Below are 24,975 nucleotides of genomic sequence, written 5' to 3'. Positions count from 1 at the left end.
GAGCCCAAGATTTCCCAGAGCGTGGAGTCTAAGACCCAGCTTGGTGTTCACCAGAGCCTCTAGTGGTGAGGATGGCCTTCGCTGCAGCTGGATCCAGGTCGCGACCCCTGGGGTCCCCTAGGTCACGCTCCGCAGGGAGAGAGGGGAAGCAGCAACCAGGACAAACGATAGTGATGGGTAAGCTGAGGTTAGAACAACAGGCAGACAAGGGTAACCGAGGGACAGGCAAAAGGTCAGGGAAACCGGCAAGCAGGAGTAGTCAGAGACGAGCCCAAATCAGTACACAGGAAGGTAAACTTAGCACACAGCAGACAGGAACTCAAGCTACAAACAAAGTTGAACAGCACTGCAGACCTGCAGTGCAACAGTTAATATAGGCTTCCTGTGATGGCCTGGGGTGGAGCCATACAGGGAGGAAGGTGATAAACGACAGCCAGGTAGAGAGTCAGGTCTCTAATGAACACATGGAGACAGGTAAGCTGCCAGACTTTATTGCATATCCATGACAGTATCCTCCCTCTTATAGCCCCCCCTCTCACCAGCCTGGGCCCAGGCCTAAAGGGAAATCCTAGTTTAAACCTCAACAGACGAGGTGCAAAGACCTCAGATGCAGCAATCCAAGATGCCTCCTTAGGAACAAACAATCTCCAATGCACAAGATACTGAAGAATGCCTCTGCAGAGACAAGAATCCAGAACATTGACCAGAACCAAAGTAGAGAGAGGAGGAAAGGATTTATTGAAGACCAAAGGCCTTTTGGGAATAAGCAAGGGCATGAGAGGATCAACAGGAATCTGAGGAGGGTTCCCCAGACCCCTAAAGATAAACTGGGCATCTAGCACAGGACCATCAGACTGGGCAGAGGTCAGAGGAACCCTGAGGTCAGGTTGGTTAGAAGGTGACATGACACAGGAGTCAAGCTGGATAGCAGAAAAACCAGCAGAATGCAGAGAGCCCAGAAAACAAGGTTGAAAACCCCACCTGGCCGAAAGGGGCAGTCTATCCAAAGGATGGATTGAGCCCCTTAGACAGGTTTGAATGGACGTAATAGTACTAGGATGAGGCGAGGTTGTAGAAGGTCCTGAACAAGAAAAGGTAGGAAGCTCACTGGACATTGGCTGGACTGGCATAACTGATGCAGAGGCCGAGTGAAAGCATAGTGAGGTGTAGCGACTACCCCAATCGCATCACAAGGCGTATCGACTGCAGAACTTGCAGACCAGCTAGCCTGGCTGTGCATTTTTGGGACAGACAAAGGTAACCTGTCAAGCAAACTGGAGTGAATGATCGGCTCAGGTTCACAGGTGGGCTCCTCATCCAGAGTGCCACATGAGTTAGAGAGTGCATCAACCTGACTATTGCAGGACACATCCTGTAAATCTCTACATACAGTGTGAAGAGCAAAAGATACTGGGATGGTGGCAACAGGAAGTTTCTCTTTTGGGGCACCCTTGGGTAGGCAGGACGAGGAACAGGAGGAACCCCAAGCCAGGATCTGTCCAGTAGTCCAGTCAACGTGTGGAGAATGGAGCCGTAACCAAGGGAGTCCCCGAACAATAGGGGTTGAGGCCTTAGGTAAGACAAGGAAGGATATCCACTCCTGGTGAAGTGTCCCTACCGACATCTTAACAGGGAGTGTCTGGAAGCGAATAGGACCCCCCGGAAGAACAGTGCCATCAATCGCCAAGACCACCAATAGCGTGGTGAGGGGCAAAAGGGTAAGTCTCATGGACAATGCGATTTCCCAGTCCATGAAATTGCCAGCGTCTCCGGAATCCAGATGTGCCAAGACCGAATGAGAAGAAGCACCAAGATGAAGGGACACAGCAAGAAGAAGACGAGAAGGTGAAGGTGATATTTCTGGGTCCAATACTCCACTTTCCAGATGTATTGGTACAGAACGTTTTTCTGAACAAAGAGAGCAAGTGTCACGAAAATGACCTTTTGCCCCCACAGTAGAGACACAGGCCTAGAGTTTTGCGCCTATCACGTTCCTCAGGGGATAGCCTGGTCTGACCCAGCTGCATGGGTTCCTCAGCTGGCAGGGGATGCTCCACAGGTCGTAGAGAGGGGAGCTCAGGCTGACTAAGGACCAAGGAATGCTGGCGTCGCTTTTCTAGGGTTCTTTCCTGAAAGCGAATATCGATCTGGTTACACGAGGAGATCACTCCGTCCAGATCAGTGGGGATGGTTCTTCCTGCTAATTCATCCTTCACTCTATCAGAAAGGCCATGCAAAAAGGTTGTGACTAAGGCCTCATTGTTCCAGCTCAATTCAGCTGAGAGGATACGGAACTGAAGAGCATATTGTCCCACTGAACAGGATTCTTGGCGGAGACGTAAAAGGGCGCTGGCCGCTGAAGAGGCACAAGTCGGTTCTTCGAAGATATTCTGAAAAAGTTTCAAGAAAACAGACAGGCTAGAAACCACTGGATCATTCGATTCCCACAGAGGGGCTGCCCAGGCTAAAACTTCACCGGAGAGGAGGGAAATGATATAGGCTATCTTAGCCCGATCAGACAGAAAGTGTTGGGGCAGGAGCTCAAAATGAATAGTGCATTGGCTAAGGAATCCCCTGCAGGACTTAGAGTCCCCAGAGAAACGGAACGGAGCTGGCAGTTGTAGTGAATGCGACTCTGCAACTGGTGCGATAGGCGCAGCCGCTGGTTGTACTTGGGGTTGCTGATCCGGGGTTCCGAAGCTGATCAAAGCGGGAAGCCAGATCCTGTAGGAAACACATCACCTGAGTCTGATTAGCTTCATGTGTCTTGAGTCTGCAAACAATGCCCTGTAATGGATTGTCTGCGGGGCACGGCACATTGACCGGTTTCATGGCTGTTCAAACTGTCAGGTCACCTGTGGCCAGGTGACAAGTGCACCCTGTTAGGGTCAGGGATGCACCACAGGGTAGTGAACCCTATAGCCGACTGCTGCGAACAGAGAGGAAGCGTGAGCCCAAGATTCCCCAGGGCGCGGAGTCTAAGACCCAGCTCGGTGTTCACCAGAGCCTCTAGTGGTGAGGATGGCCTTTGCTGCAGCTGGATCCAGATCGCGACCCCTGGGGTCCCCTAGGTCACGCTCCGCAGGGAGAGAGGGGAAGCAGCAACCAGGACAAACGATAGTGATGGGTAAGCTGAGGTTAGGGCAACAGGCAGACAAGGGTAACCGAGGGACAGGCAAAAGGTCAGGGAAACCGGCAAGCAGGAGTAGTCAGAGACAAGCCAAAATCGGTACACAGGAAGGTAAACTTAGCACACAGCAGACAGGAACTCAAGCTACAAACAAAGTTGAACAGCACTGCAGACCTGCAGTGCAACAGTTAATATAGGCTTCCTGTGATGGCCTGGGGTGGAGCCATACAGAGAGGAAGGTGATAAAAGACAGCCAGGAAGAGAGTCAGGTCTCTAATGAACACATGGAGACCGGTAAGCTGCCAGACTTTATTGCATATCCATGACATCCACATTCGGAAGGGAGATCGGTCTGTAATTAGCTACATTAGTGGGGTCTTTACTCTCTTTTGGGATCACCGAGATGTATGCTTCTAACAGGCTGTTGGAAGAGCTAAGGGTATCCGATAGCCTGTTGAAGGCCTTAAGGAAATCTGGGGCTAGAATGTCTGCAAAGCTTTTGTAGTACTGTGCCATAAAGCCTTCCGGCCCCGGACTCTTTCCAGGTTTCATGTCCTTTAAGGCCTCCTCCCATTCCGCTGATGACAACGGGGCTTATAAGACAATAATAAATAACAATAACAATAAAAAATAAATATCACAAAGAAATCTTTATGGCCAAAAAAAATCACTTTGCCAACATCATCGCAATTGCCCTAAACCGCCCCCGAGAACTCTTCAAGCTGGTTTCGCAGACTATGAATCCTGCTTGTTTACTAGAGGCCCCCAATTCTGATTCACAAGAATTTTGCAACAAATTATCGGATTATTTCATTAATAAAATTGAAAAAATCTGTGAAAGTATTCAGCAAAATGGAATCGTCACAAGCCCTGCCCCAAATCCCAAACCAAACACCCACATAAACCGGCCGCAACCACCAAAATTCACTCTAAAACCAATCTCCATCGATGCCACCAAAAACATCATCGGGACTCTGCGTAACAGCACAGGACCCAATGACATCATTCCCACTAAACTGCTGAAAGAAAGTGCTGATATACTGGCACCAGCTATCACGCAGCTCATTAACCAATCATTCAAGGAGGGCATGGTGCCCACCCTGCTGAAACAAGGTACAATAAAACCAATCTTAAAAAAAAACACCCTTGACTCCAAAGACCCAAACAATCAGAGGCCCATAACAGGTTTTCTCCAAGGTAATGGAGAAAGAAGTTGTACATCAGCTGCAACTGCATTTAGACACCCATAAATTACTCGACATGTTCCAATCAGGTTTCCGTCTGGGTCACGGAACAGAAACAGCACTGCTCAAAATATGGGATGACGTTCTAGAGGCCGCAGATGAAGGAGAATCTTCTCTCCTGATCCTGCTGGACCTAAGTGCGGCTTTTGACACGGTAGACCACGGACTACTGCTAGCTAGGCTAACTGAAGTGGCCAAAGTCGCGGAAGGTGATTTACCTTGGTTCTCCTCCTTCTTGGAAAACCGATCACAAACAGTGAAACTGGGACCGTTCACTTCTGAAAAACGTACGGTATCATGTGGAGTCCCTCAGGGGTCTCCCTTGTCACCCGTTTTGTTTAATATCTATCTTCGCCCCCTATTTGAAATCATTAGGAACCAGAAGCTACTTTACCACTCCTATGCAGACGACACTCAACTGTATTTCCGCATCTGCAACAACAAGGATGTTTTTCTTGGACTAGAGAAATCCCTCGCTCTAATAGATAACTGGATGACATCCAGTTATCTTAAACTCAACGGTTCAAAAACAGAACTTCTCCTGTTTCACGCCAACCGGAAAAATCACCCCGCGCCAGCTTGGACCCTCCCGCCCATCCTGGGCAAAACCATCACCCCTAGCACCAAAGTCAAAAGTCTCGGAGTCATTTTCGACTCCTTCATGACAATGGATGCACAAATAGGGTCTGTAGTCAGCGGATCCAACCATCTGCTGCGCCTACTACGCCGAATCGCCCTCTTTATCTCGAAAGAGGACATTGCAGTCGTAGTGGGAACAATCATCAATTCCAGACTAGACTACAAAATGCCCTCTACCTAGGATTCCCCAAATACCAAATCACTCGTCTGCAAGTCGTTCAAAACACGGCAGCTCGATTAGTGACCGGCAAAAAAACATGGGAATCAATCTCACCTTCGGCACTGTCTGCAGCACATTAAGGCATTGGCGGCATGGGTGGCACTGTCTGAAGCACATTACGGCATTGGCGGCATTGGGTGGCACTGTCTTTGCAGGCAGCACATGGGTTATGGCTCATAACACATGTGCTGCCTGCAGACAGTGCCACCAATGCCGCCACTGCCATAATGTATAGACGCTGCTGCAGTAGTAGTAGATCTTGAATCCCCCCCCCCAAGCAAGCACACACCTGTGTTAGTTGGGCCCCATGAGTTACTTTCTCTCTGATCCTGCTGCTGCCTGGACTGGAGTGTCAGTCTGTGTCATAAACTATTCCAGTCAGATACCAGCTGCTTCTTTTTTTTCTTCTGCCGCCGCCGCTCGCCTCACTGCTTCTTCTCTCAGGCTGAGTGGAGAACAGAGCAGAGCGCCAAGTGAGGAGGGAGAGGAGTCACTCCGCGGCGCCAAGGAAGGCAATATGCAGGCTGTGCTGGCCGGGACTTGAGCCAGCATGAGGAGCGGGCGCGGAAGAGAGATTCTTCCGTGCCCGAAATAGAAGAAATAGTCCCTCCCTGCCATCACCTACATGAACACAGTCAACTTTAAAATTAAAGGGGCAGAGTGGGGGTGGATGATCGATGTTCGTACATGGCTGGAGGATTTTTTTATTTATTTTTTCTACATTAATTCGCTCTCTGTTCAGGTTGCTGGGGCCCCTTGCTGTCCGGGCCTGGTACAACAGGGCCAGTTGTACTGGCCTAGCAGCAGCCCTGATGACGGCACTAAGTTTTGTAAGTATACAGTTTTGAAATTAATTAGAAATATAACGTTTGTAGAAGCAGATGTTGCAGTAAAGGCACCCATGCACCTAAAAAAAAATTCTGATTACTATTTTACTATGATATTCTGATAATGTACCTATGATTTTCTAAATAATTAATTTACCCATGAAAGGCAATAAATACAGTAAAAGGCAGATATACAGCAATATAATTGAAGACTTACCTGGTACAATCAGAGGCGTTGTGCTTACTGAAGATAATACTTCGGTTGTAGTAGTTGCAGAAGATGTATCTGAAGTAGAGGAAGAAACAGCCAATTCAGAAGATTCTGCAGATAGTTGTCCTGTTGATACAGTAATATATGTCTAAAAGACCCTGGATGTCTCCCCTGTGCTCCACTTAATGTAATGCAATGCAGGCTGCAATGCAATTCATTATTTTCCGCCCAAGCATGCCGGGGAAACCGAGAGGCTGACCGGTAAGTGACGTCAAACACTCCGGGTCAGCAACAAGGAGGGGAGAAGAGTGGATGTTTGCCCGCTCTTCTCCCTTCCCTCTACCCAGTGGCACCCGCTATTAGAGATGGCCTGGCGGTTCACTCGGCGGTCAGTTTGCGGCAAACTTTGCTCGTTCGCGGTTCGCCGAACAGGCTGACATCTGGCGATATTCGCGCCTGTCCGCAATTTTACATTGAGAAGAACTTTGACCCATGACACATCCATCAGGTGGTACAGGACAGCCAATTGAGACATTTCATACTCAACCAGACAGTCAGCATCTCTGTTTGACACTACAAATTCTGTATGGACAACATATCTGTTTGATAGATTCTGCCTTTGGTCATTTGAGTTCTTTTAAAGGGAAGCATTTTTGGTTAGGCAGAGCCTCCGATTGGCTGACTTTTACTCCATTTAAGAAGGACCCAGTGCCCTAATGGGGCATCTGTGTTCAGGTACTAATAGCTGGTGGAAGCCTGAAGGCCGAAACAGGTAAGTGCCACAAAATTATTAGTTTAGAGCAGGGGTGTCTAACTCCATTTCATTGTGGGCCACATCAGCATTATGATTGCCTCAAAAGGGCCGGTTGTATCTGTAAGATTAGATGTTCAGCACATCCTCTCCCCTTACATTAGATGTCAAGAGCCACCCCACCATCAGAAGTTGAGTCCCCCACTCTCCCTTACATCACAGTGAACCTCCCTTACCTTATGCTGGGAAGAAGATGAATGCATTGCTTGAAGGCAGAAAGTAAGGGTCTGGAGGGGTGTGAGGGCCACAGGAAATGGCCTGAAGGGCCGGATTCGGCCCGCAGGCCTTGTGTCTGACACCTGTGGTTTACAGCAGTGGTCTCCAAACTGCGGCCCGGGGGCCGGATACGGCCCTTTGCTTGCTTTTATCTGGCCCTTGGGGAACCATTTCATTCACTGACACCAACAAAGGGGCACAGTTACTCATAATGACACCAACAATTGGGCCCAATTACACCAAAGATGGGGCACAATTCCACCCAATGACATCAACAATGGGGCCCAATGACGGGGCACAATTCCTGCCAAAGACACCAACGATTGGGGCATAATTCCTCCCAATGACACAAGTGATGGGGCACAATTACTCTCACTGATACCGAAGATGGGGCATGGTTTACTCCAACTGATGCTGGGGCCTTTTTCTACTCCCGATGGTCACAGTCTGGCCCCCCTAAAGCCCGATGAAGAGTAAAGTGGCCCTTTGCTTAGAAAGTTTGGAGACCCCTGGCTTAGAGGATAGCTGGGGGGGGGGGTGTAGTTCCCGCATATTTTCAGGAGTTATGTGTGGCCTTTGCTACCTTTGATGTGGCTCCCAACAACTTCTTGGCAGCAGTCTACATAACAAAAAGGTACTGGCCATAGGAATCAAGCTAAAAGCACCATCTCTATGTGTATGGCCTTGTACACACGACCAAACATGTCTGCTGAAACTGGTCTGTGGACCAGTTTCCGCGGACATGTCCGACCGTGTGTAGGGCCTAGCGGACAGTTTTCCGGCCTAGCAGACAGGTTTTCAGCGGACAAAAGTTTTTTAGCATGCTGAAATCCCGCGCATGCGTCAAATTGATTCAACGCATGCGTGGAAGCATTGAACTTCCGTGTCAGAGAACGTCGGTGTCTTCTACGTCACCACGTTCTCTGTCCGCAGGGATTTTGGTCTGATGGTGTGTACACACATCAGACCAAAACCTCCCAGCAGACATGTCCGATTAAAAAGGGTCCGCGGACCGTTTTCATCGGACATGTTTGGTCGTCTGTACAAGGCCTATATCTCAGTACAAACATCACCAAAATACAGCTACAAATGATTCCCATTTTCTGTTATGTTTCTATGATGATAGTCTTATAGAAGAAGATTTTACCTGTAGATGTTTCTGCCACTGATGTCTCAGTAGATGTTGTGTTTGTTTCTTGCTCTGACGCAACTGTAGTGAACAAAACTACAAAGGGAAATACAATAGTTAACACTTTATACAACATACTAGCGAATTGACCGAGTTAAAGTGAAAAAAAAATAATATGCTAGGCCAAAATGTGCTTAGATTTTTTTTTCAGTTCAATCATGGTTTGCACAGTAATTTGTTAAAAACAGCATCAAAGAAATACTTTGTGAAAATAAATTATTCTAAATAGAGCGCAGTGCAAGAATCCCCACTGCCCTGACAATTATTATAATTTCCCTTACTAATTAAATATATATGGTAGTGGGTGCATTCCCTGTGAGAAAACAACCCTAGGAATAAAATAAACTGCATATAGCTAAAGGCAAAAAAAATAATATGGTAAGGCAGAAACAGAAAGCAATTAAATCCCTAAAGCTAAGGGGGAACGGATAGTTCATCAAGGAAATGTTAAGAATGTTATAAAAGGTGCAAAATAATTATAATAAATTAAAAGAGAAGTACAGCCAAAGCTTGTGTGGATCCTTCTCTCGGTGCAGCGACCACTAAGATTGCTTCTCCTCTCGGCCAATCGTGTCTCACCCGCTTCCCGATTGGCCGGGAGGAGAATCAGGAAGTCAATAGAGAATATTTATTCATTATTGCCACACAACTGGGTGGGCTCAGGGCGTACTCTGCGCCTCGAGCCTACCCTTTTTTGAAGCCAATGAAAACCTCTGGCTCTAATCACGTGTGTCTAAAAAAAAAAAATTGAAATCCATGCATCTAGCACCCTGCATATAGATTAGGGGGCCGGGGCACATTAATGGACGAGCCGCCACTGGCTCAAAGGGTTTTGTTTTGCTTTCTGTATGCAAAAACGGCAAGGGGTTGATTTTTTTTTTAAATGTATTAGCTAAGTACAGTAGCTGATGTATGGAAACTGGAACAAAAGTTATACAGTTGTGTTCAGAATCAATCTTTTTATCTTAAAAATATGTTAAAAATTACCAGTAGAGGGGGATGTATCTGTGACTTCTGTCATGATTCCACTGGAAGTTGTATATATTTCTGTTGTTTCTTCTAATTCTGTATGAATGGAAAACATATTTTTTTCACAATGCACAAGAGAGGGATTTTTCATACAAAACAGGTATAATTGAGTGTTATTCAGTTCTGATTGAACTGAGTACTTTTATTTCCACTTTATTTTAAAGTTCACATACAAATTAAGTAGAATGGAAGAATGTTAGTGAGCAATAAGATTCTGGCAACTTAAAGGATCACTAAAGGAAAAAAATGTTTTGCTGAAATTACTGTTTACAGGGTATAGAGACATAATAGTTAACTGATTCCTTTTAAAAACGATTAAAAATAGATACAAATCAATCATATAATGTGCCTCTTAGATGCAAAAACGAAACTGAAAGTAGTTTAGTCTTTGCATGTTATTTTATGCCTCTGTGCTGGACAGTGCCATAGAGAGTCATGGCTAGGAAAACAAAACTAAACTCTCCCATTACTTTTTTCATACGGAGCCAGACAACCAGGAAGTGTCCAGAACAGAGCAGTTTTACAGCAACATCAAAAGCAAAAACGAGCAATGAGGACATGAAACCAGGACTGCAGTAAGGTAAAGGAAGCTATTTAGCTAAAAAAAACAAATTCCTTTAGTGACCCTTTAATTAAAAAACAAGATGTCATTTTTTTTTTTACAGACCTCTGTTGGGGTCATGTGATTGTTATATTTTTCTTTGATTCTCTGTAGACAAGGGCCGGGTTAGGCCGAGTACTCACGGCAGGACATGTCCGATGAAAACGGTCTGCAGACCGTTTCCATCGGACATGTCTGGCCGGGGACTGCCCGGGGACTTCTGTTCGATGGCTATACACACCATCGAACAGAAGCCCGCGCGTAAACATTACGCGGGGCGTGTCCGCGGTGTCGCCGCGTCGATGACGCGGTGTCGCCGCGACAATGACGCGGCGACGTGAGCGGGCCGCCTTAAAAATGCTTCCACGCATGCGTCGAAGTCATTCGACGCATGCGAGGGATGCGGGCGGCAGGACATGTACGGTAGGTCTGTACAGACGACCGTACATGTCCGGGCGGACAGGTTTCCAGCGGACTGTTTTAAAACAAGTCCGGGAAACAGTTGTCCGCTGGAAACCTGTCCGATCCGTCCCAAAATGGTCCGCTCGGGCCAACACACGGCCAAACATGTCTGCTGAAACTGGTCTGCGGACCAGTTTCAGCAGACATGTTTGGTCGTGAGTACGGGGCCTCAGAGTCAGACAGCAGCTTTGGACTTTTGGAGATGCTTATGTGCGGCAAAGAGGGCACATTGCTGGGATCTAGAAGACAATGACTGTCAGCGGCCTCCTCCTCCCAAAGCCACCATCAGCCAAGCAGAGGACATAGGGATGTATTGCCTGTTGTAACTCAACGGTGACAATACAACTGCTGCATTACAAGTAGGGAAGTTACCATTATCACCATACTAAAGGAACATTTAAGTGTTACTAGACCCCGGACTCTGCATTCACTATATCTGGTCTCCCACAGTACACAGAACATGGAAATGCAATTATTTTAGTAAGCATCATAGGCGTGCACACAGGGTGTGCCAGATGTGCTTGGGCACACACTAATCGCCCCATGTGGTGCAGTTTCCCTCTGTTTAGACCCCTGATATTTCACCAAAGCCCCCTAACGGGGCTCCGAAATTAAAAAACCTCTCCCACCACCACCCGTGCCTTTTAGGCCTCGTACAGACGAGCAAACATGTACGATGAAAACGGTCCGCCGGACCGTTTTCAGCGTACATGTCTGCCCGGAGATTTCTGTATGATGGCTGTACTCACCATCATACATAAATCCACACGCACTCGATACGCGGCGATGAGTCCGCGCCGTCGCCGCGACGATGACGCGGCGACGTGCGCGGCCCTGGCAGTTCAATGCTTCCACGCATGCATCAAAGTAATTCGACGCATGCGAGGGATGGCGGCCGCTCGGACATGTACGGTAGGTCTGTACAGACGACCGAACATGTCCGACGGACAGGATTCCAGTGGGCATGTTTCTAAACATGTTTAGAAAAATTTGCCCGCTCGAAAAAGGCCCGGCGGGCAAATGTACGCTGGAATCCTGTCCGCTCAGCTGTACAGTCGTCCGAACATGTCTGCTGAAACTGGTCCGCGGACCAGTTTCAGCAGAAATGTCCGTTCATCTGTATGGGGCCTTAGGGATCCCATCCCCCCACCACTGATTTCATTCCTATCGCCCCTATCACCTCTGTTGTAGAAGTAATAGGGGGATAGGGATAAGATCAGTGGTGGGGGGATGGGATCAGTTAGAGGCACAGGTGGTGGTGGGATAGGATGGCACCACCACTGCCAACCCCCCTCAAGTACCACCACTGCCAACTCTCTCAAGTATCACCGCTACCACGTATCACCGCGGCGCTACCACCCCCTCAAGTACCACTGCAGCCACCCCCTTCAAGTACCAGTGGTGGTACTTGATGGGGGGTGGTATCGGGGGTACTTGAGGGGTGTGGCAGCCGTGGTACTTGAGGGGGTGCAGCTGTGGTACTTGAGGGGGGTGGCAGCAGTGGTACTTGAGGGGGTGGCAGCAGTGGTACTTGAGGGGGGTGTGGCTGCAGTGCTACTTGAGGGGGGTGGCTGCAGTGCTACTTGAGGGGGGGTGGCTGCGGTGCTATTTGAGGGGGGGTGGCTGCGGTGGCGGTGCCATCCTCTCCCACCACCACCTGTGCCTCTTACTGACCCCATCCCCCACCACTGATCTCATCCCTATCCCCCTATCCTATCACCTCTGTTGTAGAAGTAATGGGGGGATAGGGATGAGATCAGTGGTGGGGGGATGGGATCAGTAAGAGGCACAGCCAGGTGGTGGAGGAGGATGGTATCAATTGCTGAGCTGAGTGATCTCTGACTGTCACTTTTGATTGACTTACCGTCAGTTATCCCCCACTTTCTGTTCTGTGGCCTGCCCTGGGTCACTCTGTCACCTTCACTGTGCGGCTGTGCTGTGCCTTCTCCCGCCAGGATGCCTCGCCTCATGCCTGGGACACCGGGTGGGTACACGCGCGCACGCTGCTGCAGAGTCCGCCCCGCCTCCCTACATCTGTCTGTGTCTCTGGATAGGCGGGGGCGGGGGCGGGGACGGTCCACAATCTCAGTCAGTGTGAGACGCTGCCTCAGCCTCTGCATTGTTTTTCTCAGGCTCAGCGGCAAAAGCACGCCCCCCGGCTGAACGAACAGCACGCAGTGTGCACCGCATCAGCCAATAAACAGTGTGACAGTCAGGTGGGCCCCCCCCCGGACTTACAGGGCCCGGTCGCAGCTGCGACTGTTGCGACTATGAAAATTCCGCCACTGGCACATGGGTTATGGCTCATAACACATGTGCTGCCTGCAGACAGTGCCACCAATGCCGCCACTGCCATAATGTATAGATGCTGCTGCAGTAGTAGTAGATCTTGAATCCCCCCCCAAGAAAGCACACACCTGTGTTAGTTGGGCCCCATGAGTTACTTTCTCTCTGATCCTGCTGCTGCCTGGACTGGAGTGTCAGTCTGTGTCATAAACTATTCCAGTCAGATACCAGCTGCTTCTTTTTTTTCTTCTGCCGCCGCCGCTCGCCTCACTGCTTCTTCTCTCAGGCTGAGTGGAGAACAGAGCAGAGCGCCAAGTGAGGAGGGAGAGGAGTCACTCTGCGGCGCCAAGGAAGGCAATATACAGGCTGTGCTGGCCGGGACTTGAGCCAGCATGAGGAGCGGGCGCGGAAGAGAGATTCTTCCGCGCCCAAAATAGAAGAAATAGTCCCTCCCTGCCATCACCTACATGAACACAGTCAACTTTAAAATTAAAGGGGCAGAGTGGGGGTGGATGGACGATGTTCGTACATGGCTGGAGGATTTTTTTATTTATTTTTTCTACATTAATTCGCTCTCTGTTCAGGTTGCTGGGGCCCCCTGCTGTCCGGGCCTGGTACAACAGGGCCAGTTGTACTGGCCTAGCAGCAGCCCTGATGACGGCACTAAGTTTTGTAAGTATATAGTTTTGAAATTTATTAGAAATATAACGTTTGTAGAAGCAGATGTTGCAGTAAAGGCACCCATGCACCTAAAAAAAAATTCTGATTACTATTTTACTATGATATTCTGATAATGTACCTATGATTTTCTAAATAATTAATTTACCCATGAAAGGCAATAAATGCAGTAAAAGGCAGATATACAGCATTATAATTGAAGACTTACCTGGTACAATCAGAGGCGTTGTGCTTACTGAAGATAATACTTCGGTTGTAGTAGTTGCAGAAGATGTATCTGAAGTAGAGGAAGAAACAGCAAATTCAGAAGATTCTGCAGATAGTTGTCCTGTTGATACAGTTATATGTCTAAAAGACCCTGGATGTCTCCCCTGTGCTCCACTTAATGTAATGCAATGCAGGCTGCAATGCAATTCATTATTTTCCGCCCAAGCATGCCGGGGAAACCGAGAGGCTGACCGGTAAGTGACGTCAAACACTCCGGGTCAGCAACAAGGAGGGGAGAAGAGTGAATGTTTGCCTGCTCTTCTCCCTTCCCTCTACCCAGTGGCACCCGCTATTAGAGATGGCCTGGCGGTTCACCCGGCGGTCAGTTTGCGGCAAACTTTGTTCATTTGCGGTTCGCAGAACAGGCTGACATCTGGCGATATTGGCGCCCGTCCGCAATTTTACATTGAGAAGAACTTTGACCCATGACAAATCCATCAGGTGGTACAGGACAGCCAATTGAGACATTTCATACTCAACCAGACAGTCAGCATCTCTGTTTGACACTACAAATTCTGTATGGACAACATATCTGTTTGATCATAGATTCTGCCTTTGGTCATTTGAGTTCTTTTAAAGGGAAGCATTTTGGTTAGGCAGAGCCTCCGATTGGCTGACTTTTACTCCATTTGAGAAGGACCCAGTGCCCTAATAGGCCATCTGTGTTCAGGTACTAATAGCTGGTGGAAGCCTGAAGTCCGTAACAGGTACAGTAAGTGCCACAACATTATTAGTTTAGAGCAGGGGTGTCTAACTCCATTTCATTGTGGGCCACATCAGCATTATGATTGCCTCAAAAGGGCCGGTTGTATCTGTAAGATTAGATGTTCAGCACATCCTCTCCCCTTACATTAGATGTCAAGAGCCACCCCACCATCAGAAGTTGAGTCCCCCACTCTCCCTTACATCACAGTGCACCTCCCTTACCTTATGCTGGGAAGAAGATGAATGCATTGCTTGAAGGCATAAAGTAAGGGTCTGGAGGGGTGTGAGGGCCACAGGAAATGGCCTGAAGGGCCGGATTCGGCCCGCAGGCCTTGTGTCTGACACCTGTGGTTTAGAGCAGTGGTCTCCAAACTGCGGCCCGGGGGCCGGATACGGCCCTTTGCTTGCTTTTATCTGGCCCTTGGGGAACCATTTCATTCACTGACACCAACAACGGGGCACAGTTACTCATAATGACACCAACAATTGGGCCCAATTACACCAAAGATGGGGCACAATTCCACCCAATGACATCAACAATGGGGCCCAATGACGGGGCACAATTCCTGCCAAAGACACCAATGATTGGGGCATAATTCCTCCCAATGACACAAGTGATGGGGCACAATTACTCTCACTGATACCGAAGATGGGGCATGGTTTACTCCAACTGATGCTGGGGCCTTTTTTTACTACCGATGGTCACAGTCTGGCCCCCCTAAAGCCAGATGAACAGTAAAGTGGCCCTTTGCTTAGAAAGTTTAGAGACCCCTGGCCATAGGAATCAAGCTAAAAGCACCATCTCTATGTGTATGGCCTTGTACACACGACCGAACATGTCCTCTGAAACTGGTCCGTGGACCAGTTTCCGCGGACATGTCCGACCGTGTGTAGGGCCTAGTGGACAGTTTTCCGGCCTAGCAGACAGGTTTCCAGCGGACAAAAGTTTTTTAGCATGCTAAGAAACTTGTCCGCTGGAAACCTGTCCGTTGGACATGTCCGATGGTTAGTACAACTCATCGGACATGTCCGCTGGCTATGACGTAAAACCAGCGGCCCGAAATCCCGCGCATGCGTCGAATTGATTCAACGCATGCGTGGAAGCATTGAACTTCCGTGTCAGAGAACGTCGGTGTCTTCTACGTCACCGCGTTCTCTGTCCGCGGGGATTTTGGTCTGATGGTGTGTACACACATCAGACCAAAACCTCCCAGCAGACATGTCCGATTAAAAAGGGTCTGCGGACCGTTTTCATCAGACATGTTCGGTCGTCTGTACAAGGTCTATATCTCAGTACAAACATCACCAAAATACAGCTACAAATGATTCCTATTTTCTGTTATGTTTCTATGATGATAGTCTTATAGAAGAAGATTTTACCTGTAGATGTTTCTGCCACTGATGTCTCAGTAAATGTTGTGTTTGTTTCTTGCTCTGACGCAACTGTAGTGAACAAAACTACAAAGGGAAATACAATAGTTAACACTTTAAGTGAAAAAAAAATAATATGCTAGGCCAAAATGTGCTTAGATTTTTTTTCAGTTCAATCATGGTTTGCACAGTAATTTGTTAAAAACAGCATCAAAGTAATTTTTTTGTGAAAATAAATTATTCTAAATAGAGCGCAGTGCAAGAATCCCCACTGCCCTGACAATTATTATAATTTCCCTTACTAATTAAATATATATGGTAGCGGGTGCATTCCCTGTGAGAAAACAGCCCTAGGAATAAAATAAACTGCATATAGCTAAAGGCAAAAAAAATAATATGATAAGGCAGAAACAGAAAGCAATTAAATCCCTAAAGCTAAGGGGGAACGGATAGTTAATCAAGGAAATTTAAAGAATGTTATAAAAGGTGCAAAATAATTATAATAAATTAAAAGAGAAGTACAGCCAAAGCTTGTGTGGATCCTTCCCTCGGTGCAACAACCACTAAGATTGCTTCTCCTCTCGGCCAATCGTGTCTTCCTGATTGGCCGGGAGGAGAATCAGGAAGTCAATAGAGAATATTTATTCATTATTGCCACACAACTGGGCGGGCTCAGGGCGCAGTACTCTGCGCCTCGAGCCTACCCCTTTTTGAAGCCAATTAAAACCTCTGGCTAATCACGTGTGTCTAAAAAAAAAAAAAAATTAAATCCATGCATCTAGCACCCTGCATATAGATTAGGGGGCCGGGGCACATTAATGGACGAGCCTCCACTGGCTCAAAGGGTTTTGTTTTGCTTTCTGTATGAAAAAACGGCAAGGGGTTGATTTTTTTTTTTTAAATGTATTAGCTAAGTACAGTAGCTGATGTATGGAAACTGGAACAAGAGTTATACAGTTGTGTTCAGAATCAATCTTTTTATCTTAAAAATATGTTAAAAATTACCAGTAGAGGGGGATGTATCTGTGACTTCTGCCATGATTCCACTGGAAGTTGTATATATTTCAGTTGTTTCTTCTAATTCTGTATGAATGGAAAACATATTTTTTTTTAAATGCACAAGAGAGGGATTTTTCATACAAAACAGGTATAATTAAGTGTTATTCAGTTCTGATTGAACGGAGTACTTTTATTTCCACTTTATTTTAAAGTTCACATACAAATTAAGTAGAATGGAAGAATGTTAGTGAGCAATAAGATTCTGACAACTTAACCACTTCCGGGCCGCCGCATGTACATTTACATCGGCAGAATGGCACGGACAGGCACATCCACGTACCTGTACGTGCCTGCCTAGACGTGGGTCGGGGGTCCGATCGGGACCCCTCCCCGGTACATGCGGCGGTTCCCGTGGCTTCAGAAGCGATCCTGGATGAGGGGGCGGCTGTTCGTTTTTGTCCGCCCCCTCTGAATCGCTCTCAGCCAATCCGTGCGCTCCCCCTGCGTGTCACTTCCTCCTCCTGTGTAAACACAGGAAGGGGGAAGTGATGTGATCTCTCCTCTCGGTGGTATTTTCAATCGCCGCTGAGGAGAGATCACATCACACAGTGAGTCTGCACAACACTACACTGACACCAGTACAGGCAGGCACATTTAACCCTTGCGATCACCCCCCATCCCACCCCCCTGTCACAGTGTCACTGAATGCAGTGATCATATACAGTATGTACTGATCACTGCATTTAGTGTCAGTGTGACAGGCTGTTAGTGTTAGGTCCAGGGTAGCCCCCGTACCCCCCCTAATAAAGTTTTAACCCCTTGATCACCGCCCTAGTTAACCCTTTCACTCCCTATTGCCAGTGTCACTAAGCGATCATTTTTCTGATCGCTGTATTAGTGTCGCTGTTCCTTCTAGGTAGCTATTTTTTTTTATTGCGATTTTTTTTTACTAAAGACATGTGGCTGAATAAATTTTGGCCTAAATGTTTGACTAAAATTTAGTTTATTTGATTTCTCTTATAACAAAAAGTAAAAAATATTGATTTTTTTCCAAAATTTCGCTCTATTTTTGTATATAGCGCAAAAAATAAAAATCGCAGAGGCGATCAAATACCACCAAAAGAAAGCTCTATTTGTGGGAAGAAAAGGACGCAAATTTTGTTTGGGAGCCACGTTGCACGACCGCGCAATTCTCTGTTAAAGCGACGCAGTGCCGAATTGTAAAAAAACGCTGGGGTCATTTAGCAGCATATTGGTCCGGTCATTAAGTGGTTAAAGGATAACTTAGGGAAAAAAATGTTTTGCTGAAATGACTGTTTACAGGGTATAGAGACATAATAGTTAACTGATTCCTTTTAAAAACGTAAAACTTTTCTAAAAGTAGTTTAGGCTTTGCATGTTATTTTATGCCTCTGTGCTGGACAGTGCCATAGAGAGTCATGGCTAGGAAAACGAAACTAAACTCTCCCATTACTTTTTTCATACGGAGCCAGACAACCAGGAAGTGTCCAGAACAGAGCAGTTTTACAGCAACATCAGAGCAAAAACGAGCAATGAGGACATGAAACCAGGACAGGTAAGGTAAAGGAAGCTATTTAGCTAAAAAAACAAATTCCTTTAGTGACCCTTTAATTAAAAAACAAGATGTACATTTTTTTCATTTACAGACCTCTGTTGGGGTCATGTGATTGTTATATTTTTCTTTGATTCTCTGTAGACAAGGGCCGGGTTAGAGTCAGACAGCAGCTTTGGACTGTTGGAGATGTTTATGTGCGGCAAAGAGGGCACATTGCTGGGATCTAGAAGACAATGACTGTCAGCGGCCTCCTCCTACCAAAGCCACTGTCAGCCAAGCAGAGGGCATAGGAATGTATTGCCTGTAGTAGCTCAACGGTGACAATACAACTGCTGCATTGCAAATAGGGCAGTTACCATTATCACCATACTAAAGGAAGAAACATTAAAGTGTTACTAGACCCCGGACTCTGCATTCACTATATTTGGTCTCCCACAGTACACAGAACATGGAAATGCAATTATTTTAGTAAGTATCATAGGCGTGCACACAGGGTGTGCCAGATGTGCTTGGGCACACACTAATCGCCCCTTGTGGTGCAGATTCCCCTTTGTTTAGACCCCTGATATTTCACCAAAGCCCCTTAACGGGGCTCCGAAATTGTAAAAAAAGGAATTAAAGTAATACAAATTAAAAATAATAATAAAAATAAAAACTACTGACACTGTCAACTGCCCTACTGACACATTCGGTTGCTCTACTGTCAATATCAGTATATATAAAGTGCATGCATATGTGTTTGGGGTGCACACCCTGGTAAATATAAACTACTAAATACCTTTTCTCATCAACAGAATATAGCAGTCTTATGACTTCTATCAGTGTCTGGTTAAAGCTTGTAGGGGGAGTTTTCATACTGCACTGACTGTCCTATGAGGCTGCAGGACCTTTGACACTCTGTCTGGACAGTGCTGGTTGGCCCTGTGCTGATCACTTGCACCCTCCCAAGAAAAAAAAAAAAAAACTCTTTAGCATGAAACACCAAACTGAGCATGTACAGAGTGCACCCAAGGCTCTGTATTATAGGGCGATCAGAGAAGACAGGATCAAACAGCCTTTTTACACAGTGCACAGAATTAACCCCTTAGGTTTCAAAGTGAGTATAACAAGCATGCTTCACTGCATATACAGACTGATTTTACTGTTGTGGGTTTATTAACACTTTAATACTGTAGAAACTGGTAGGTTTAAAAAAAAATGTACATAGCTGTAATAAAAGATACACTATCAAGGTGAATAGTCATAAGATCAGCTATTACTTTTTAGTTTTGGATTCACATACACCTTAAAAGGCAACGATTTGCATTTTTTTTACACTGTATATGGCTGGTTGCTAAGGAGGGGGCCAGGAAGCCGGCCGCCACGTTCTTAACAACCTATGAGTCATCAGCTGCCAGCGGGCTTCCCCACTGAATGTAAAAAAAAGAATTGTCGGCTAAAAAGAAAATTGTGAAAAAAAAACAGCGCGGGTTCCCCCCCAAAATCCGTACCAGAGCATGCAGCCCAGCAGGCCAGGAAAGGGAGGAGATGAGCCAGCACCCCCCCTCCTGAACCATACCAGGTCCTCCACGTAGGGGGTCGGGTGCTTTGGGGCAGGGGTTGTTCTGCGCCCCCACCAAAAAGCATCTTGCCCCCATGTTGATGGGGACAAGGGCCTATTCCTGACAACCCTTGCCCGGTGGTTTCAGGGTCTGCAGGCGGGGGCTTTTCATAATATGGAAGCCCCCTTTAACAAGGGGGCCCCTCTAGATCCTGCCCCCCCCCTATGTGAATAAGTATGGGGTACATTGTACCCCTACCCATTCACCAAAAAAAAAGTAATATAGTGTTAAAAAATATAGAGGCAGATCCACGTACCTGCGCGTAATCTTCCGCCGGGCGCAGCGTATCTAAGATACACTACACCGCCGCAACTTATTTTTTTTTATTCGAATCCACAAAGAATTTGCGCCGTAAGTTACGGCGGCGTAGTGTTTCTTTGGCGGCGTAAGGGGGGCGTGTTAATACGTTGTGACCAGACGTAAACCACGTTTTTTTTAACTGCGCATGCGCATTCCGTGGGGGTATCCCAGTGCGCATGCTCGAAATTAACCCGGAAAAAGCCAATGCTTCCGACGGTGACGTCATTCTACGCAAATCCCTATTCGCGAACGACTTACGCAAAGGACGTAAAAATTTCAAAATTGTACCTGGGAACGACAGCCATACTTAACATTGAGTACGCCTCATAACAGCAGCTTTAACTATACGCCGGAAAAAGCCGCACGAAAACGACGTAAAAAAATGCACCGGCCGGACGTACGTTCGTGGATCGCCGTAAATAGCTAATTTACATACTCGACGCGGAAATCGACGGAAACGCCACCTAGTGGCCGCCGAAATATTGCATCTAAGATCCGACGGCGTACTAAGACGTAGGCCTGTCGGATCGATCCCAGATGCCGTCGTATCTTGTTTTGTGTAACTCTGAATCCGCGCCGTCCTACATTTAAGCGTATGCTCAAACAGAGATACGCTTAAATGTTGCTAAGATACGAGCTGCGTAAGTCTTCCTACGCCGTTGTATCTTAGCTGTCTATTTACGCTGGCCGCTAGGGGCGTGTATGCTGATTTACTCCTAGAATATGTAAATCAGCGAGATACGCCTATTCACAAACGTACGCTCGCCCTTCGCAGTAAAGATACGCCGTTTACGTAAGGCGTTTTCAGGCGTAAAGATAAACCACCAAAAAGATGGCGCAGCCAATGTTAAGTATAGACGTCTGAACCACCGTCGAATTTCAGGTCGATTGCGTCGTTTGCGTAAGTCGATTCAGAATAAGGTTATGTTCACGTCGAAAGCATTGACTATTTGCAACGTGATTTGGAGCATGCGCACTGGGATACGTCCACGGACGGCGCATGCGTCATTTACGTGGGGTCATGCTTTATTTACATAAAACACGCCCACCTCTTCACAATTGGAATTAGGCGCGCTTACGCCGGCACATTTACGCTACGCCGCTGTAACGTAGGACGCAAGTGCTTTGTGAATACAGCACTTGCCTCTCTAACTTGCGGCGGCGTAATGTAAGTTACATACGCTACGCCCGCACAACTTTAGGCCGCCGTACGTAAATCTGGCCATTAAAGCGGAGCTCCGCCCAAAGGAGGAAGCTCTGCTTGTTAATCCTTCCTCCTCCTCTGCTGCCAAATTTGGCACCTTTCAGGAGGGGAAGGGGGGAGCGGATACCCAGGAGGTTCGACCCCCCCCCCTCTTCTCCCCACACTGGCCATTCACAAGGTACAGCACACTTCACTGACTGTGAAGCCACAAGGCGGTTTCCCTTACAAGGAATGGTGGCGGCAGCACCCGAGAGCCAATTGCAAAATCGTCTGAGGTGCCTACTAGACATGTGCATTTCGTTTCGTTACGAATTCGAATTCGGACACATTTTTCATTATTCGGAAATTCATATGCATCCGAATTTCCGAATTACAAAATTAACGAATTTAAACAAATTCTAAAAAACGCGAACGAAATTCGAGTTCGAATCGAATTCGAATCGAATTTGAAAACAAATTTGAATCGAATTTGAAAACAAATTCAAATCGAATTTGAAAAAATAGAAATCGATTTTCTAAAAACTACAATAAAATAAAATATAAAACAATAAAGCAATAGAATCAAAAAGAATAGAATATAAGTCGATAGAATGTAATAAAATAGAACATGACAGTCTTCCGAAATTCGAATAGTATAAATTTGAATTCTAGAATAGATTGGAAAATAATTTAAATTTATGGAAACTAAAATATAAAAGAATAGAAAAACAATAGAACAGAATAGAATCAATTATAATATATATTATATTTTATTCTATTCTCTTGTTTTTCTTTTCTATTCCATTCTAATCTTTTCTATTCGAATTTGAATTCATTTTATACGAAATTCGAATTTCTTATTGAATGAAATCGAATTTGAATAGAAAAGATTATAAAAGATTAGTTTCATATTAGAATTTGAAAACTTTTTGACCGAATTCCTAAAAAGTCGATCAAATTTGAAAAATTTAATTAGATTAGAAAAAATCTACTGCATTCGAAAAAATTCTACCGCATTTGAAAAAAATCTACCGAATTAGTAAAAAAATTCCGCATTTGAAAAAAATCTACTAAATTAGAAAAAACTACCACATTCGATTTTTTTTTGCATATAACCATTTTCCAAAATTCGAATTTCATATAGAATGAAATCGAATTGGAATAGAAAAGATTAGAATAGAATAGAAAATAATAGAAAAGTTAATAAACTAGAAAAACAATAGAACAGAATAGAATAAAATATAATATTTTATTCGCTTTTGTTCTATTGTTTTTCTAGTCTATTCTTTGTACTCTATTCTAATCTTCTCTATTCAAATTCATTGTATATGAAATTTGAATTGCGGAAGATGTTTTTATAAGTTCTGTTCTATTGTTTTTCTATTATTTTAGATTCTATCCTAATCTTTTCTATCCAAATTCGTTCTACAGTATATGAAATTCGAATTTTGGAAAATGTTAGAAAAAATGTAATATATATATATGACATCTTCCAAAATTCGAATTTTGCATATAATGATTTTGAATATGAATACAAAAGATTAGTATAGAAAATAATAGAAAAGAATAAATTAGAAAAACAAATAAAATGTTATTCTCTTCTGTTCTATTGTTTTTCTATTCTATTTCTTATATATATATAAAAAACGAAATTTGAATTTCTTATAGAATGAATCTGAATAGAAAAGATTAGGATAGAAAAAAATTGAAAAGAATAGACTAGAAAAACAATAGAATAGAATTAAATATTTATAATATTTATAAATATATATATAAATATTAAATAAATATGTGATATTTTATTTTCTGTTCTATTGTTTTTCTATTCTATTTTTTTCTATTTTCTATTCTAATCTTTTCTTTTCCAATTCAAAATCTATTTCTATACGAAATTCGAATATTTGAATAATGGATATATATGTTAATCTGGTTATGTGTTTTTTTTTTCTCTCTCTCCCCTTTTTGGGAGGGGGGAGGGAAAGGAGAGGGCAGAGGTAGAAGTGAGATGAAAAATCAGGAGGATGTAGGATTGACCCATATTGTTGTTATTGTTGTTATTTATGTTCATGTAATGTCAAATTCATTTTAAAAAGTGATTCCTTTTGTACGCTTATTGGAAATGAAATGTAAATTATATCTGTATTTCAAAAAATGGAATAAAACTAATTTAAACACTAATGGATATATATGTAAATATTAGGGTTAGGATTAACCACTTCCATACCGGGCTTTTATACACACCTCCATACCGGGCCTATTCTGGCACTTCTCTCCTACATGTACAAATCATAATTTTTTTGCTAGAAAATTACGCAGAACCACCAAACATTATATATGTTTTTTTAGCAGACACCCTAGGGAATAAAACGACGGTCATTGAAACGTTTTATCTTGCACGGTTTTTAAGCAATAATTTTTCAAACGCCTTTTTTTTGGAAAAAAATTGTTTCATGAATTAAAAAAATAACAAAACAGTAAAGTTAGCCCAATTTTTTTGTAAAATATGAAAGATGATGTTACACCGAGTAAATAGATACCCAACATGTCACGCTTTAAAATTGCGCACACTCATGGAATGGCGCCAAACTTCGGTACTTAAAAATCTCAATAGGCAATGCTTTGAATTTTTTTACAGGTTACCAGTTTAGATTTACAGAGGAGATCTAGTGCTAGAATTGTTGCACACGCTCTAACGCATGTGGCGATACCTCACATATGTGGTTTAAATGGCGTTTACATATGTCGGCGGGACTTGCGTGTGCGTTCGCTTCTGCGCGCAAGCTACTGGGGACAGGGGCGTTAAAAAAAAAAAATTCTTTTTTTTTTTTTTTTACATATTTATTTATTTTTTTACACTTTTTTTTTTATTTAATTTTTTTTATTATCACTTTTATTCCTATTACAAGGAATGTAAACATCCCTTGTAATAGGAATGTTTGTGACAGGTACTCTTTATGGAGAGATGCGGGGTCAATAAGACCCCATATCTCTCCTCCAGGCTGGAAAGCATGAAATCGGTGAAAAAAAATTCACCGATCTCATGCGTACTGTTGCTTAGCAGCCGCAATTGCGGCTTTGTTTACTTACGGGGACCCGGGCGTGACGTCATCACATCGCGCCCGGGTCCTCCGATGGTCATAGAGATGACTGGTGACCATCTGGTCACCAGTCATCTCTATGCTTCCTGCCAGCGCCGGACGATTCGTTCTCCGGGCCCCCGATGGCACGGGAGAGCCCGGAGAAGCACCGGATGGCGGCGGGAGGGGGGATGTCCCCTCCCGCCGCCTGTAAGAACGATCATAGCGGCGGTTCCAGGAAGCATCGGGGGCCCGGAGAATGAATCGTCCGGCGCTGGCAGGAAGCATAGAGATGACTGGTGACCAGATGGTCACCAGTCATCTCTATGACCATCGGAGGACCCGGGCGCGAT

At 45.2% G+C, this 24,975-nt stretch overlaps 1 protein-coding gene and 1 long non-coding RNA gene across 2 annotated transcripts in view; both read right to left on the bottom strand.

The window, feature by feature from the left end:
• LOC120930565 (mucin-22-like) overlaps positions 1-24,975 on the bottom strand; it is a 50,443-nt gene that overhangs the window by 7,989 nt on the left and 17,479 nt on the right. The window contains exons 3-6 of the mRNA XM_040341740.1: positions 9,475-9,552; positions 8,446-8,523; positions 8,344-8,348; positions 6,278-6,419 (exon numbers count right to left, since the gene is read on the bottom strand). Coding sequence (XP_040197674.1) covers positions 6,278-6,419; positions 8,344-8,348; positions 8,446-8,523; positions 9,475-9,552 — 303 coding nt within the window. The remainder of the gene's footprint in view (positions 1-6,277; positions 6,420-8,343; positions 8,349-8,445; positions 8,524-9,474; positions 9,553-24,975) is intronic.
• LOC120933458 lies at positions 13,752-16,946 on the bottom strand. The gene is made up of 3 exons (XR_005748095.1): positions 16,892-16,946; positions 15,896-15,973; positions 13,752-13,820 (listed from the first exon to the last, which is right to left on the bottom strand). It is a non-coding gene; the product is annotated as an uncharacterized LOC120933458 (long non-coding RNA).

Source organism: Rana temporaria, chromosome 3, assembly GCF_905171775.1.
Source record: "Rana temporaria chromosome 3, aRanTem1.1, whole genome shotgun sequence".
Lineage (NCBI taxonomy): Eukaryota > Metazoa > Chordata > Amphibia > Anura > Ranidae > Rana > Rana temporaria.
The sequence above is the reverse complement of the archived record's forward strand: the minus strand, read 5'-3'. Positions and strand labels throughout refer to the sequence as shown.